At 44.3% G+C, this 17,073-nt stretch overlaps 1 protein-coding gene across 4 annotated transcripts in view; it reads right to left on the reverse strand.

Moving 5' to 3' along the window:
- The window catches only part of MTR (5-methyltetrahydrofolate-homocysteine methyltransferase), a 131,620-nt gene that overhangs the window by 88,401 nt on the left and 26,146 nt on the right, over positions 1-17,073 (reverse strand). For 3 of the 4 annotated variants that reach the window (XM_045039903.1, XM_045039902.1, XM_003993893.6), the window contains exons 9-14: positions 14,991-15,091; positions 13,840-13,901; positions 12,057-12,124; positions 8,863-8,942; positions 6,045-6,157; positions 2,501-2,641 (exon numbers count right to left, since the gene is read on the reverse strand). In XM_045039903.1, the coding sequence (XP_044895838.1) occupies positions 2,501-2,641; positions 6,045-6,157; positions 8,863-8,942; positions 12,057-12,124; positions 13,840-13,901; positions 14,991-15,091 (565 nt within the window). The remainder of the gene's footprint in view (positions 1-2,500; positions 2,642-6,044; positions 6,158-8,862; positions 8,943-12,056; positions 12,125-13,839; positions 13,902-14,990; positions 15,092-17,073) is intronic. The other variant, XM_045039904.1, reaches the window with a different exon arrangement.

The raw sequence follows: 17,073 nt of genomic DNA on the forward strand, positions 1-17,073 counted from the left end.
GAGATCAGAAGGGCAAGAAAAGTCACAGAAAAATTACAAGTCACTACAAACTCCCACCCAAGGGCTCCCAAATATTCCTTATTTCTTATTTAGGAAAACAACAAACAAATAATAGTAGTGTGGAAGAAAGAGGATTTTAAGGTACTCATTCTTAAAGCCCAAAATACTTGGGAGTAATTCCAGTCTTACAAGAGACCCCGCGTAGGAAGCAGAAATTTATAAATCAAAGATCACGACTAAACACTGGAATGAAACCACTGAGGTCAGCTCACCGGCTTCATTTTCAGGTTACACTTTCGAGTGCCTAAACTAAATCTCCAACAGGATTCAGAACATCCCTGATCTGACTCTGGGGTTAATGCTCAGCCTTGTACACCCTTGGGAACAGCCTTCCAGCCAAGTTATTCAAATTCAATCTTCCCTTTAGAAAATCAAGTTCTTGGGGTGCCCGGGTGGCTCAGTCGGTTAAGCATCTGACTTCAGTTCAGGTCATGATCTTATGGTCCTTGAGTCTGAGCCCCACATCGGGCTCTGCGTTGACAGTTCAGAGCCTGGAGCCTGCTTCAGATTCTGTGTCTCCCTCTCTCTCCGCCCCCTCCCATGCTTACACCCTATCTCATTCTCACAAATAAACAAACATTAAAAAATTTTTTAAAAAGAGAAAGAAAAGAAAATCAATTTCCTGACTGGGGGCGGGGGTGTTTAGAAGAGTTTTAGAAGTAGAAGTTTTTACTATTAGAAAGGAAAAGATATAATATTTAATAAAAGCATATAACTAAAATAAAGGACAAAACTGGAACGCACAGATGAAAACGGGTTCATTTTTAACAGTCTCTGTGCATTCATGCCTCTGTTCCAGGAAAAGTAAAAGTAAGTAAGGGTTCCAAGGCAGGACTAGCTTCAAGCAAAGAAATGAAAGAGGGCAGCTGATCTAAGCTCCATTACTTAAAGTGACACCCACGTCAGGCCCCGTGCTAGACTGGGGGGCACTGATGGAGCAGGAGGCTCCCGGGCTTCCCCAAGCTTGTTAAGATAAACGACTAGACACACAGTGCCATGAAGTGTGGGTAACGCGGGGGCAGGTGAGCAGCATGTCTCGGAGGCACCTCGCCCCACCTAGGGCAGAGAGAGAGCAGGGCAGGAGGACGCAGGGAAGGTTCCCAGGGCAGTCGGCTCGTCCGTAGGCCACTCTTCCAAAGCAGAGCATGATGGAACGAGGGAGCCGTCGACTCTGCTCTTTCTTACCACACTGGCAATGACAGGTTTGCTAGGAAAGGGGTCAGGCACCAGTGACGATACCAGGCCCACGTTCTAAACCGCTGGCTAAGTCTGGTGTCCCAGCTGTGCTGGTAAATATGGGCTAGTCACGCGTTTTTATGCTCGACTCCAGTTGTGCATAATTTGGTCTCAAGTAAATTGCGGTAGGAGGTCAAAACCAGGAGAGATCAAGACAAAGTTACTGGAGAAATCAGAACAGTGATTCATAAGGTCTTCGGCTACTTAAGGCTGTTCCTTGTTGAGGCACTCCTACGTTCACAATTCACGAGTCAGACAAAGCAGCGGAAAGAAACGCGGGTCAACAGTCAGCGGACTTGCCTGGGACCGTGAGGAGAGTCTTCCGACCCCAGCAGAGCCCCCTTCCCACCGCTCAGCAGATAAAAAGCTGCTCCCCCTCTCATTCTGATGGACTTGGAACAAGTCATTTGGTTTCTCCGCACCTTAAATTCTCAAAATATTTACTCCCAGAGGAGTGAGGGCTTTTGACTGAGGAGTTTTAAGACACAAATGAAAGACGGGTCGATGTAATTCACTGCTTAGCACAAGATGTCTAACTTAAGCGTCTGCCATGGGCCTAATGAAAGGCAGACAGCCTCGTCCCTCAAAGCACTAGGAAGTTTCCTTTAAGAAGAACTTCACAAATCACTTCTCACCACAAATTCAATGGTAGAAAATGAAGTAAAATTTTTAAAGATTTTAGAATCCCTCTAAAAAATATTTTTAAAACTGGACACAATTAACTTTCATCTTTTAAAGAACAAATGTAAAAGCTCACATAGAATGCTTCAATTTAATCTTGTTCTATAATTTTGTTTACTCTGGTAAGCCCACATGGGTCTCTTCTTCCTGCAATAAAGAAGAACCGGCTGAGCAGCCCTGTGTTAGAAATGGAACCCATGACTTGGCAAAGGCGGGTAATTGCATCCTTCGGAGACATGGTAAGCAGGTTCCTAGGCCATCCAGACATCAGAGGAAACTCAATTCCTGTGAGCAATTCCAGAAGCCTTGGAAACAGCCGAGCTGAAGTCACAGCTCTCTCTGGTTTATATCAAAAGGCTGCCATTAAAGGAGAAACTGACAATCAGAAACTGTTGGGTGTTCACCGTAAGAAACCAGAAAACCAGGGTATGAGAGGACAGACCCATGGGACAACTGACGAGGTTAAATGAGTGACAGAGTGAGGGCAGGTGCACTCCCCTGGGGAATAAACATTTTGTACAACCTTGGCGATGTCAGGCTCAGAAGCAATAAAGTTGCAAAATCTGGCCATTGCACTTGTACCATCCAGCATCCCATCATCCATGTTGATATCCAACACCTGGGCTCCCATTTCCACCTGCACTTTGGCAACGCTCAGAGCTTCCTGAGGAAAGAATGCCAGAGGAGGCAGCATTAGGAGAGGGCGACCCGAGAGAAGGCAGGCCGGAGTCATCCCTACCTTCTCGGCAGTCCTTCCAAATCAGACTAGACCAGCCAGCCACCCCAACCCTGGGCCCGCTCTCCTCCCACCAATCATCACAGACGGACGACTGACCCTTCTTTAACATCTCCTCCATCACATCATTTCATCACTCGGAATCCACCAAGGCGCTGTTTTTCCTGCCACAGAGAAGCCACACTCCCCAGCCCGGTGTCCCAGGCCCGCCGTGACCTGGCCCTGTCTTCTTACCTAACTGAACTCCCCATTCCTCCCCTCCTGGTTCCCTTCACCCAGCCACGTCTTTTCCACTTCCGAGTCACAGGTCACATTGTCCCCCTGCTTGAAATACAATCTCCTTCCCTTCTATACCGTTTAGGACCCAGCTCAAGCCCCATCTCCTCCAAAAGAAGTCCTCAGAGAAACCATCCGAAACTTCTGCTACTCTTCAGTGTTTGCCAAGACATGCAAAACATGTTGCCGGCTATTGGTAAGAGTTACATGAAATAGGAGTTAAATAAAACTCAGCAGATTTTTATACTGGAAGGTTTTTCAAATCCTGTAATACACTATTACGCACTGCAAATATCCAAGAACAGGATATAATACGCAGCATTTCCCATTTACGACCATTTAAGGAATATCTTGTAGGATCAGTGTTCCAGAGAACATCCTTCAGGTGGGAAACACTGCTTATTCCACAACGCTCTGCCGCCTCCCAACTTCTGTGACAGCTGTGATCATTATGGCATGGTTTACGACATCATCCTGTCCTCGTGATTTCAGGAGTATCAGCTTATTCCTCAAAATAGAGCGTTAAGTGTTTAGGACTCTAGAAAGGTCCTGCTTTCCTGCTCTCCTCTGAACAATGCTGGGCAAAATATACACGTTCTATAAATGCTAATTGATAAAATAGAGTTTATTTTGGGTCTTCACAGTCCACATCATAACACAGTAAAATAAGTAAGGATAAAATCAACAGTAGCTTCTGATGTTGTCCTAAGTTTTCCCTGGCTTAAGCAAGCCACATAGAAACTGTCAAGCCATCACTATGATAGAGCAGACATGGGAGCCTCTGGCATTGCCTGAGGAAAGACCATTCGTGATGACCCAAGGTTACACGGGAAAAAGACGACAACAAAATTCAAAATCAAAACCAAAAAAGCGTCTTCCAGCACGCGTCCCCATCCCTATCCTGGAAGGGCTCGCACCTGGCCGGGGGCGAACGACACCGGCCCACAGAACAGCTGGCAGTGCTGCCCCACTCGGGGTGAGTCCAGCGCCGAGGCTGCACGAGCAGCAGGGAAGGGCCAGGTCTCTGCGGACTGAAATGGAGGAAGCCACCCGAGAGGGAGAGTCTTCGGCTGGCCCCTGGGGGACAGACTGGGGGAAGCAGAGAGGAGACGGGGGCAACCTGGCAAGACTGGCGATCAAGAGAGTCGGACAGCAGAGATGCCAACACCCCGCCTCTCCATTCCAGAGGAGTCACGGAGTGAGAACGTGGAGGTCCGAGCCTCCCACACGGGCTCACTACAATGAAGTCATGTGTACAAGGTGAGCAACACTCAGCACTGGGGTTTCTTTTAGGCCAGTGCTCTTCCCAGCAAACCGCCAAGCCTTGAGGGATCATTACTTCAAGGGAAATTAGAATTAAATAAGGAGTCACCCCTACTGATCCCATTCCAGCCTCCACCGCCTCCTCGTCCTGTGGACTCTAGGCAGAGACAGCAGAGAACACTGGGGGTCTATCACTTACTTGACGGAAAACAACAGGCAAGTAGTTTAACTTGCCCCAAAGGCCCATCGGTAAGATGGGGATAATAATAATACCCATCTCACAGGTCTGTGTGGGTTCAACAGTGACGTAAAGTGCTGAGCACCACGACTGGCCCATAGTAAGACCTTACTAAATGCTAGACACTATTTAAAAAAAATTTTTTTTAATGTTTGTTTATTTTTGAGAGACAGAGAAAGTGCGCACAAGCAGGGGAGGGGCAGAGAGAGAGGGAGACACAGAATCCAAAGCAGGCTCCAGGCTCCGAGCTGTCAGCACAGAGCCCGATGCAGGGCTCGAACTCACGAACCGTGAGATCATGACCTGAGCTGAAGTCAGACTTAACCGACTGGGGCACCCAGGCGCCCCTAAATGCTAGACACTGTTACCCCCATCTGCTTGCATCTTCCTAAAATACCCTCTGTTCTCAGTGTCAAACCTGTCAAATCTGAGGGCTGAAAGGGATGCTACAGAATGACCCTAAGAATCAAAACATAAATAGAAACACGGCCAATGGAAGAACGCCATAGAACCACAAAGGCTCATGAGGATTTTAGAGGGGAACAGACATGTAAAAAAAAAAAAGGCACGGCATGGGGGAGGGAGGGGCGGGGCAGAAGCAAGCCTCCTGGAATATTCGAATGACAGACCAGGATATGAGGGAGGTCTGGTGCCTGCATGGAGAGAACTGAATAGTGGCCTAAGGAGTTTGGATTTTATCCCACCTGCAAAAAAATGTCACCCTGTGAGCTTCTGGCCTGGGGTGACAGAAGCACATAGTGGCAGCGAGCAGCAGCAGGAGCACAGGCTAAGAGGCTCGGCTGGAGGGCCGCAAAGGATGACAGACGGGCCCTTTCTCGGTGAGTAAAACTAAGTCCGGTTTGATACTGGTTTCTGGAAGACCTACTTCCTAAAGCACGCAAAACTTCAGCGACAGCTGATGATAAGATAAATCAGACTAAACTCCTCCAATTTTAACTTCTGATTTTAATAAGAAAAAAAAAATCTATCCATATGTTAGGGGAGGCACTTTTGGGATCAGATTTTGCTTATGCGCAGGGTGACTGAGCCTGAAAATACTGTGGCTAAACTATCATGTAAACTTTCCAAGACAGGGGCCTAGCCCTTCTTTTCTGTTTGCTTGTGTCAGTCCAGAGCCAGCAGAATCAGAAACACTACGAGTCACTTGGTTGATGTGGTTATGAGGAAGTGGATAGGAATTTTCTCGGCTTCCTCTTTCCCTAGAAGGATTTGTGAGAAGCCAAAATGAAGAGTACCCTCAAATTTTTAAATTTATCTCACAATTAACAGAAAAGGTCGGAACCGGGATCCCTCCCATCTCACCCCACTTCACATCCCCAGTGAGGTTCTTTTCGACCAACGTTAGTAAGAACGGCTTCGGTCTCCCGAAGCCTCCCCTCCCAGCTGCCCAGCCCGCTGCTAACACGCATGACCGTTCTCCTCACAGTCCCCACCGCGCCGCAAATCACTCTCTCAGAGGCAGAGCGGTTTCACTGACATGCCGTCTAGCCGACGACATGGCAGATGCCTCAAGGGTCTTACTAAGATGCTCACTTCATAGTTTCCTGCCATGATGAGTTTAGCAAACCTCCTGGATCCTGCCACGTTACAGCGCTCTCCAATGTTAACAAAGTTGGTGTACGGTCCGATCCTGAAGGGCTCTAGACCTTAAAAGGAGAAGCATTTTGAGAATTTTCTGGAAATTCACATGATGATATGAGACAGACAGAAAACAAGTGCTTTCATGAGAAAGAAAAGAAGTTTTGGCGGCACAGCGCATCTGGCTACACAGGACGCCTAACACAGGGTGAGGAAGGACCACGGCCTTCTTCCCCCAGAAATCTTTAAACATGACAAAGGCTGTATGTTACGGCTGCACTTACAACCACAACTCTCAAAAGAAGTATTTCAGGGCTTTTCAGTTCAAAATTTTTCTAAGGAACTGCATCATACCAGCTTTGATAAACAAGGAAAAATTATCATCATACCCTTATTTCACCAAGAGTGTGGGGCCAAGGCCGGGAGGTCAGGAGCCAAAGGATTGCTCGCAGCTGGCCACTTGGAGATCAGCGGGAAGCCAGCCGGGGCAAGCTTCCTTCATCCCCCCAGCAGCGTGCTCAGAACTCTACCTGCTGTCTTTGACCCAGAGGCCAAGAGCCCGGGACCAGCAAGGTCGGACTGGGTCACCAGGAAGGACCCAGGATGAGCCCTGGGAGACCGGAGTCGCCACGGCACACCCTCCACTGGTGAGCGGACTCTGGGAAACGCAACTCGGGCTGTCTGCACCTCTTGCCTTATTTGCCAAGGGGACGTAACATCTCCCCTGGTACGGGCCACGTTAGGGGCAAATACCAGCTTTACAATTAGGAACACATTAACCGAAGTAAAAAGCAACAGGCGGTGCAAAGTTATCGCTACAGAAAACGCTGTTATCTGTTTCTGTTCTAATGATATTTAAAGCATGAGGAGAGAGGGTCTGGCAGGATCTGGGGACGGCCAGCCCCGGGTTCCAAGCCCCGTCCAGCTATTTCACCACACAGACCAGGGCCGCTTCTTTTGTGGCCTCTGATCTTATAAAAGAGAGACATAAAAGGATGTTTTTTCACACTTTTTTCATACATTTCATAGCAATATTGTAAAAACGAGACTAGATAATACTGATAAGCATAAAATTAGCATCTGCAGTCATCGCTGTTGTTAATGAGAGAAAATGGCTTTTGCGTCCTTTGCCAAAGCACTGGTTGAAAAGGAACAAGATATCAGGGAGAGGAAAATAACGAATACAAGATGAGTAATTATGAAGGTCTTCCAGACTGGTTAACAGACTGGGGAGACATCCCTTCCCAGTTCTGTCTTGATTTCTTCCCACTGGTAGTGACTCTCCACGTGAACCTCGGGGTACCCCTGATCCGGAGGCAGACGCCAAGGTTCGCAGGGCAGGCAAACAGGGGTGCCAACATTTACGTGCTGAGGGGGACCCTGCGTCATCGCCCTACAAGCATTGTATGCAAAGTGCTTCTCAACTATTATCAATGTGAGGTATCTGACATAAAAGCTACATTTTCCTTACGTCTGCAATCTATAAAAGAACCATTTAAAGGAGTGTGTTGGATGTCATTCTTTTAAGATCTGATTGAAGGTGATTTTTAAAAGCAATTTAGAAATAGCACTGGAAATTCAAATTGGAAGAAGAGGCTTCTTTGATTCTTCCACAAAAATTCTTTTTAAAAATCCTACCTAAAAGGTTCTCTTGTTTCAATCTTGGCAAAGTCAATCAGTAGTCTTAAGATCTAAGGATGAAATCAACTATCCTACCACACCTCTCCCTGGCAGAAGCCACGTTCAGGGGTAAGGAGTATGCCATCACCTCCTAAATCCCACTCCCTCTAGGCTTGTTCTCCGTCTTCTGGAAAATGAACAGATAGCCCGGAAGACTGCAGAGGGTTTTTAACCCAACTTCACACTCACTCACTGGGATGAATTCTATGAAATATGTTCTGACTGAGAAAAGGAGGTGCTGCTTTTGCTGTCCTTAGATTTTATTTCAACTTCCTTAGAGGAACATAAGGAACACACATACTTCAATTTTGAGAAATGTTAAATTCTAAGTTATTAGGGTGCATAATTTCCCACGTGCACTATTTGCAGATTCTCTAAGAATCTGTTATTGTAGACATATATCTGTATATCTATAAATACATATACACACACACATTTTTGTTGTTGTTGCTTAAAAATACCATCTAAGAATATGTCATTTTAGTATTGTGGAGAAAATATAAAACTTAAAGTTATTTCTCTAATAGTCGGCATAATGGACTACTTTACTGATGATGTTCCTTATTTGAACATCAAAACTCATTCTAGAAAAGGGAGGCTGCCCACCTAACAGGACTGATGAGCACCCAACAGAACAGTAACTACACCTCTTTGTAAAGTCCTGAACACACAGCAAATGCAGGATCATGGCAAGAATATCATAGAAGCAAACGATTTCCTAGGAAGAGGCTGCCGTCATTACAAACCACTGTTTGTGGCGGTTTGGAACTTTCAATAACTAACGGCAAATCCGACGATTCAAATGGTTAGCCTGTGGCCGAGAGTGTGTTTTCAAAGCGGTGCGTAACAGAGCTGCGACTGTGTGAGTTCTAATTCTGAGCAGAGACCCCACCTGGGCAAACCACCTGTGCCTTCTGCACATTTCCCACCTCTACTCTCCACTAGAAGCCACTTAAATGCCAGAAAACACGCACGCCTCTTGACCTAAGAAGCAAGTTACTTGGCACACGTATCACCACCGCTCAGAATAAACGTATGGAATTAACCCACAAGTGGTTTCTGAAATCCTAACAATCGTGTCTCTACCACTTACCAGAGAGTAACATATGCTGTTCAAAAACAGTGGCAGGTGGAACTCTAGGCTTACAGTTTTTCACAGCTTCAGCAATTTCCCTGAGTTAAAAGACAAAACACTACATCCATTAATTCAGAAGAAAATAAATTGAATTAAGCTAATTTCCAGCTATGAAATTAAGTCTATTTAACATAATTATGCACATAATTATGTACCTAATTCCAAACATGCGGCAGCAGCTACGCCTTTTAGTTTTCTCAGCAAGGCTGAAAATGAACGTACAAACTTGAACTTTTCTCTACCTGCCCAGTCTGCTTGGCACTGACTGTACCAGCTTCTGCGCTCAGAGATACAAACTGAGAGATGGATGGGATGGTTTATGCAAATGCCAACAGCAAATCCCCTCCTTTCTTTCCCAAACCCATATGGGGCCTTCCGTCCATGAACCATGTGCTTGCTTCCTAGTAGCTTGACAGGAAAAAGGCTTCCTCGTAGAGGAGGAGCACACAGCAGACGGGGTGCCACAAGTGCGGGCCTGTGTTTTAGGTCTGTTTTCTCTAAGCATAGGCACACAGTAGGGAGGGCATATAGTAATAAATCACTTAAAACCCCAAAAATAATTACTCTCAAAAATTTGCTTTGATTGTGCACACACTTCTTAACCTTATTGGCTGTAGTAAATCATGTCTTAGATCAACTTGGAAAAATCAGGCTACTCCACTAAATTTATCAGGACCTGTATGAACTGCTCACTCTGCTGACCTAGATTAGTATGCAGATGCCCAAATAGCAGCAGCAGGAGAGCATGTGCGTGCGCGCACACACACACACACACACACACACACACACACACACACAGAGGTGAGTAGACAGAGATAGAAACATACACGCCTACATGTATATACACACAATCACACAGGTATTTTTTTTTTAATGTTATTTTTGAGAGAGAGACAGAGACAGAGTGCGAACGGGGCAGAGACAGAGGGAGACACAGAATCTGAAACAGGCTCCAGGTTCCTAGCTGTCAGCACAGAGCCTGATGTGGGACTCAAACTCACAGACTGTGAGATCCTGACCTAAGCTGAAGTTGGACGCTTAACTGACTGAGCCTCCCAGACGGCCCACCCCACAGGTATTTTTAAAACAACTCTCTTTAAGGGTGCCTGGGTGACTCCGTCGGTTGAGCATCTGTCTTTGGCTCAGGTCATGATCTCACAGTTCATGAGTTTGAGCCCCACATCAGGCTCCATGCTGACAGTGTGGAGCCTGCTTGGGATTCTCTATCTCCTCCTCTCTCTCTGCCCCTCCCCTGTTCATGCTCTCTAAATAAAACTTTAAAAAATAAATGAATAAAAACAAAACAACTCTTTTTAAAAAGGAGAGGATAACCTTAAAAACAAAAGGAAACCGAAAGATATACTATATTCAACTACTGATAGCTTTTAGGTATTATTTAAAAGATGTTTTAAAAATTACATGGGGCGCCTGGGTGGCGCAGTCGGTTAAGCGTCCGACTTCAGCCAGGTCACGATCTCACGGTCCGTGGGTTCGAGCCCCGCGTCGGGCTCTGGGCTGATGGCTCAGAGCCTGGAGCCTGCTTCTGATTCTGTGTCTCCCTCTCTCTCTGCCCCTTCCCCGTTCATGCTCTGTCTCTCTCTGTCTCAAAAATAAATAAACGTTAAAAAAAATTAAAAAAAAAAAAAAAATTACATAGGCTCAGGGCGCCTGGGTGGCTCAGTCAGTTAAGCAGTTAAGCGTCCGACTTCAGCTCAGGTCATCTCACAGTTCGTGGTTCAAGCCCCGTGTTGGGCTCTATGCTGACAGCTCGGAGCCTGGAGCCTGCTTCAGATTCTGTGCCTCCCTCTCTCTCTGCCTGTCCCCTGCTCATGCTCTGTCTCTCTCTGTCTCAAAAATAAATAAAAACATTAAAAAAAAAATTTAAAAAAAAATTACAGAGGCTCTTGGGATGCCTGGGTGGCTCAGTAGGATGAGCGTCCAACTTCGGCTCAGGTCATGATCTCATGGTTGAGAGTTCGAGCTCCACGTCAGGCTCTGTGCTAACAGCTCTGAGCCTGGAGCCTGCTTTGGATTCTGTGTCTCCCTCTTTCTCTGCCCCTCCCCTGCTCAATGCTCTGTCTCACTCTATCTCAAAAATAAATACAAACATTAAAAACAAATAAATAAATAAAAATAAAAATTATATAGGCTCTTAACAGAGCCTATCACAGAAGCCAACAAAAAGAGTGAAATGTTAGCTACATCAGAACAGCGGACATATCATGTGCACAGACTCAGCACAGTGGGATGACTGGCTCAAAATCGACCGTCACTCTAGGGAAAAAGCAAGTTACAAACAGTCCTAAACTGTATCCTATCTCACTGAACTGCAAGCCTCTTTAAGCCACACACTGGCCAGGACTTGAACACATGCTCTCCTTCACACCCTGTCCCTCAGATGCTCGCTCAACAACACGGGTTAGGCCAATGACCAGGCAACTTCTCTTGACCTCAAGGAGCTTGGTTGTCTTGTCATCTTTTCCTCCATGAGAGAACTAATGGGGATGTGTGTTTGCCCACAGGAAATATGAGCTGTCCTTCCTTGACTTTCCGAGTATTAGTCAGGTATTTATGGATAGAATATCGTGATGGAATTTGCTTTACAATGTTCTAAGGGGAAAAAATTGGGAAATAAATAAAAAAAAGAAAAGCAAAATACTGAAAATTATGGAAACTCTGTGACAGGCACATGGGGATTCATTTTATGAATCTTCTTTTGTTTTTGGAATTTGTCACAGTATAAAGGTATCTTAGTTTGCTGGGGCTGCCATAATGAAATACCACAGACTGAGTAGCTGAAACGGCAGAAATTTTTTTCTCGAAGTTCTAGAAGCTAGAAGTCTGAGAAGAAGGTGTTGGCAGAGCTGGTCGCCTCTCTGGCTCACAGATGTCTTCTTCTCCCTATGTGCTCACAGGGTCCCTTCCTCTGTGAGACTGTGTCCTTATCCCTTCTTACAAAGACACCAGTTACATTGGATTAGGGCCAACCCATATGATCTCATTTCACCTGAACCATCTCTTTGAAGATCCTATCTCCAAATACAGTCACGTCAAAGGAACTGGGAGGTTGGGACTTCAACATATGAATTTTGGGGGGTGGGGACACAATTCATCCCACAACAAAAGGTAAAATACTTAGAAATGATTACCACCTGATATGATCTGGTGTCGTACCACAGCACCCACCAACTATATTGACCAAGCCATCCACAGCAAAGCCCTGCATTTAGGAAAAGAAACAGTTTCAGAGTCCATCTGAATTCAAAATTCACCACCACCCCTTCAGCAGAAAAGAGATCTACATTTCATAAATGAATATTTCACTAAAAAGAGGGTTAAACATAATCCAAGATACAAAGCTTTCACATGCCTTAGATAGGTTTAAAGCAGGGAACATAGCTCAGATAACTATGAAATCCTTTATACCATTTAAAATGTAATGATGTAATCATTTGCCTACTTGGACATAATAAAGATCTTTTTTTTTTACCTATATGCTGAGTGGAATCACATGATGAGCTGGATAGCACATCAAATAACACATAAAGTACATACCAGCTTTTACATTTAAATTAATTTAAAATTTTATGGGGGTGCCTGGGTGGCTCAGTCAGTTAAGCATCCGACTTTGGCTCAGGTCACGATCTCACAGTTGGGGAGTCCGAGCCCCACGTCAGGCTCTGTGCTGACAGCTCGGAGCCTGGAGCCTGCTTCGCATTCTGTGTCTCCCTCTCTCTCTCTGCACCCCCCCCCCCACTCGTGCTCTGTCTCTCTCTCAAAAATGAATCAACATTTAAAATTTTTTTAATTAATTTAAAATTTTAAAGAATTAAAAATTCAGCTCCTCAGTCACATCTCAAGCTCTCGGCACACGGCAGTGGCTGCATACTGGACAGTGTGGTGTAGAATTTAACCACAAGCTAGTTAGGGAAGGACAGTAACTGAAACAGGAAGTCAAGGAACTGAGAAGTCGGAGAACTGGAAAGATCATCTACTAGAAAGGTCTTGAAGTCTCAAGAATTAAGTCAGAAATCATTTAGGAGAGAATGTTAATGAGCCAGAAGCTAAAACTTCAAGGAATGAGGAAAAGAGACCCAGGAGTTAGTGGGTGGTATGGTCCCAAGACCTGGGATTCAAAGGTGGGAGGTATGTGGGCAAGAAGGTATCCTTGTGACAACAGGGAGCAAGAAGACATCAATGCTCCCCAACAGTATGCTTGAGGCAAAGTGGGGGAGGGGAGCCACCACGTGAGGGCGTTGCAGAGAACAGCCTAGTTTCAAGTAGTTCGGGTTGGACCTGACTGGGAATTTTGCAACAGACACCAGTGCCTGATGGGAAGAAAAATGCTGCCGTCAAGCCCCTCCCTCTGCCTCCACCACCTTAATTCAGAGTAGTTAAGCCTTTTTTGTTTGGTTGTTTTTAATATTTATTTATTTTGAGAGAGAGAGAGGGGCGCCTGGGTGGCTCAGTCGGTTAAGCGTCCGACTTCGGCTCAGGTCACAGTCTTGTGGTTTGTGAGTTTGAGCCCCACGTCGGGCTCTGTGCTGACAGCTCATGCTCTCTCTCTCTCAAAAAGAAATAAGAATTAAAAAACAAAATTTTTTTTAAAGAGAGAGAGAGAGAGAGAGACAGCAGGGGAGGGGCGAGAGAGAGAGGGAGACAGAGAATCCCAAGCAGGTCCCATGCTGTCAGCACAGAGCCCAATGCAGGGCTCAATCCCATGAACTGTGAGATCATGTCCTGAGCCAAAATCAAGAGTCAGACACTTAACAGAATGAACCACCCAGGAACCCAGAGTAGTTCAGCTTTTGTTATACATACACTGGGATTGCTTTAGGAGAAAATTTTAAGTTTTCTAAATATTCTCTAGATACTGTAAATCTAAGATTTCATTTCTCTCTCTCTTAAAAAATGAAGGGAAAGAGAATCGTTAACCTTTAGTTGCATGGCCATCATGTGCGGAGTTTCATCGTAGTCACCGAAAGTGTTGGGAAGACCTAGGAAAGCAGATTACAAGCGTTATTGAAAATCGCCTTGACGTGCAGACTAATGTTGCCGAAGGCTTTAGGTTTAAAAGTGAGAAAAGTTTATAATTATATGATGATTGTTTGCAAAATCAAACTATAATTCTTAATAATGAACACAGTAAATGAAAAGGTATCACACCCCCGCCCCCCAAAAAACCACAGAGGCAAATAAACAGAGACTATTTCTCTTCCATCTGAAAGAAGAGTCACCACCCCAGCCCCTTCCCGCGAAGGAAACTCAATCTCGTCAGCTAGCTGCTTGGGGGCGGGGGTTAGGAGAGTACTACATATCCTTTGAATTGATGAGAGCACCGGCTATAAAATTAAAAACAAAACAAAAAAACACAACCAATCACCTCTCAAATAAATTTTTCCAAATAAAAGTTTCCAGTAAAACTTTAGCATCTAATTAACCAATTTCCTGTTTTATTTATTATCCCCTTCTAGTTTTCTTCTCCTGGTGGGAAAGAAAATTTATTAAGCATTAAAATGTATATATTTTGGGAAAGAAAGCTGGAAAATGATGTTTACCCCTAAGGAGCTAAGCAAATGCTCAAAAACATTCACCAGGAAATCTGGTTAATCCAAAACGGGTTACCAGTTCCTAATTGGATAGTTTGAGAACTGCCTATAAATATCTTAAAATTTCTTACATATAGTAAACTAGAAGAGCTAACTTTTAGAAAGGAATAATCTAACACACAGGTTGTTAATACAGCGGAATGGACAGGAGGGCTCCCTCTCCTCTTTTTCTTGCACTCCTCTCTTTGGCCACATTCACTCGGCCAGCACTGTCACCAAAAGCAAGGCTCTGCTCGGCTATGTACCTGGGATTCATCCCCCAAAGTTCTGTCCAATTCCGAGGCTTTCAGGCTGAGTCAAACTGTTCCTTCAAGTCTAGAGGGAAACAGTGGTCTAGACCCACTGTATTTTCATTTAGAAGATTCCCACTGAATGTCAACTATATACCAAGACCTGCAAAATAAACTCTTTGAACCCTACCTATCCCTGTCTTGTGTATTTGGATTTCCTCAGGTGCAACTCCCTAGAAATACACACCTGCATTGGGGTAACAGAGGACATAGGCTGTTGTACATTTTCCAATTGTTTCAATAAAAGGTCTCATTTCAGCTGCACCCAGAGCACAGTTTAATCCAATGCTGTAAAAACAAAAAGATATTAGGAGCATCATCTTGCACACAAAATATCTTCATATAGAAGAAGTCACAATAGGGGTGCCTGGGTGGATCAGTCAGTTAAGCGTCCGACTTTGACTCAGGTCACGATCTCGCGGTCCGTGAGTTCGAGCCGCGCGTCGGGCTCTGGGCTGATGGCTCGGAGCCTGGAGCCTGCTTCTGATTCTGTGTCTCCCTCTCTCTCTCTGCCCCTCCCCTGTTCATGCTCTGTCCCTCTCTGTCTCAAAAATAAATAAACGTTAAAAAAAAAAAATTTTTTTTTAAAAAGAGTCACAATAAAGAAAGGACTATATCTAAAACCAAGCAGATGATAAATCTCCACTTCAGCTTTAGCACCTCCATTCAGATATAAACAAAGCCATTTCACCAAAGTCCCCAGAAGCACTGAATGTTTCTGTCTATGTCTCCCACGTCAGGTGATGTTACAGCTAAAGGACCCTGCCTCGGATATCTCCTCGAATAAGTTCACAGTTTGGTTAATGGTATCCTGTGAAGCAGAAATGCCTGCAAACTACCACTGCTAATAAACATCTGATCTGAAATCAACACATAAGAGAAAGAAAAAGGACAATTATGGAGGTAGAAGGCACATTAATGACACATAGAAGCCACCGTGGGAGTGTAAAAGACCAAGATTCATTAGTCTTTGTTCTATAACCGACTTGCAAGGTGACCTTGGACTTATAATTTGTCCTCTTATAAATTAAGCTAATTTCTTTACTATAAAATGAAGTTTCATTTTGCAAATGAAACTTACCGTGGACTCAAATAACACAGATCTAAGCAGAGCTGCTCTAACAAGTAATCCCACCAATCCCACTCTCAGCGGGGGCCCCTAAGGCCTTCAGGAATTCAGAAATTAACTATGAAGCTACTAGTCTAGGAGATCTTTTAGTTTTTCATATTTCACTTTTTTTTCTTTTGCTATGATTCCTAAGTGCAATGTGGTATATACTAGATTAGATCTTAAGGCAGAAAAGGGGGCATTAGTGGAAACACTTGAAAGCTAAATAAAGTCTGGAGTTTAGTTAATAGCAATACTATTCTTAGTTTTGACCAAAGGACCATAGCTATGTAAGATAGTAACATTCAGGAAAACTAGATGCAGAGTATATAGAAATTCTCTCTGCTATCTTTGCAACTTTTCTATAAATCTGAAATTACCACCCCCCGAAAAAAGTTTATTTAACAAACACACACGATACCCATTCATGGTAAAAACTCTCAGGAAACTAAGAACAGAGGGAAACTTCCTCAACTTGATAAAGAACATTTACAAAAGAGCTATAGCTAACATCATACTTAATGATGTAAAACTAATATCCCCCTAATATCAGGAACAAAACAAAGGATGTCCATTTTCATCTCCTACTCAACATCGTACTGCAAGTCGTAGCTAATGCAAGAAGAGAAGGAAATTAAATGTATACAGATTGGGAAGGAAGACTTTGTCTTTGTTCACAGATAAGACTGTCGACATAGAAAATCCCAAAAAATCAACTAAAAACTCCTGGAATCAATACGTAATTATATATAGCAAGGTCACAAAATATAAGGTTAATATACAAAATTCAACTGTTTATCTATATACCAGCAATGAGCAACTGATATTAGAAATTAAAAACACAGGGCGCCTGGGTGGCTCAGTTGGTTGAGCGTCTGACTTCGGCTCGGGTCATGATCTCGTAGTTGACGAGTTCAAGCCCCGCATCGGGCTCTGTGCTGACAGCTCAGAGCCCAGAGCCTGCTTCTGATTCTGTTTCCCTCTCTCTCTGCCTCTCCCCTGCTCATGCTCTGTCTCTCTCTGTCTCAAAAATAAAGATAAACATAAAAAAAAAAAAAAGAAATTAAAACACAACACCATTTACGTCAGCACGAAAACAAATGAAATACCTGGGTGTAATTCTAACAAAATATGTACAAGATCTACACGAGGAAAACTACAA

The sequence above is a fragment of the Felis catus genome, chromosome D2 (genome assembly GCF_018350175.1).
Source record: "Felis catus isolate Fca126 chromosome D2, F.catus_Fca126_mat1.0, whole genome shotgun sequence".
Lineage (NCBI taxonomy): Eukaryota > Metazoa > Chordata > Mammalia > Carnivora > Felidae > Felis > Felis catus.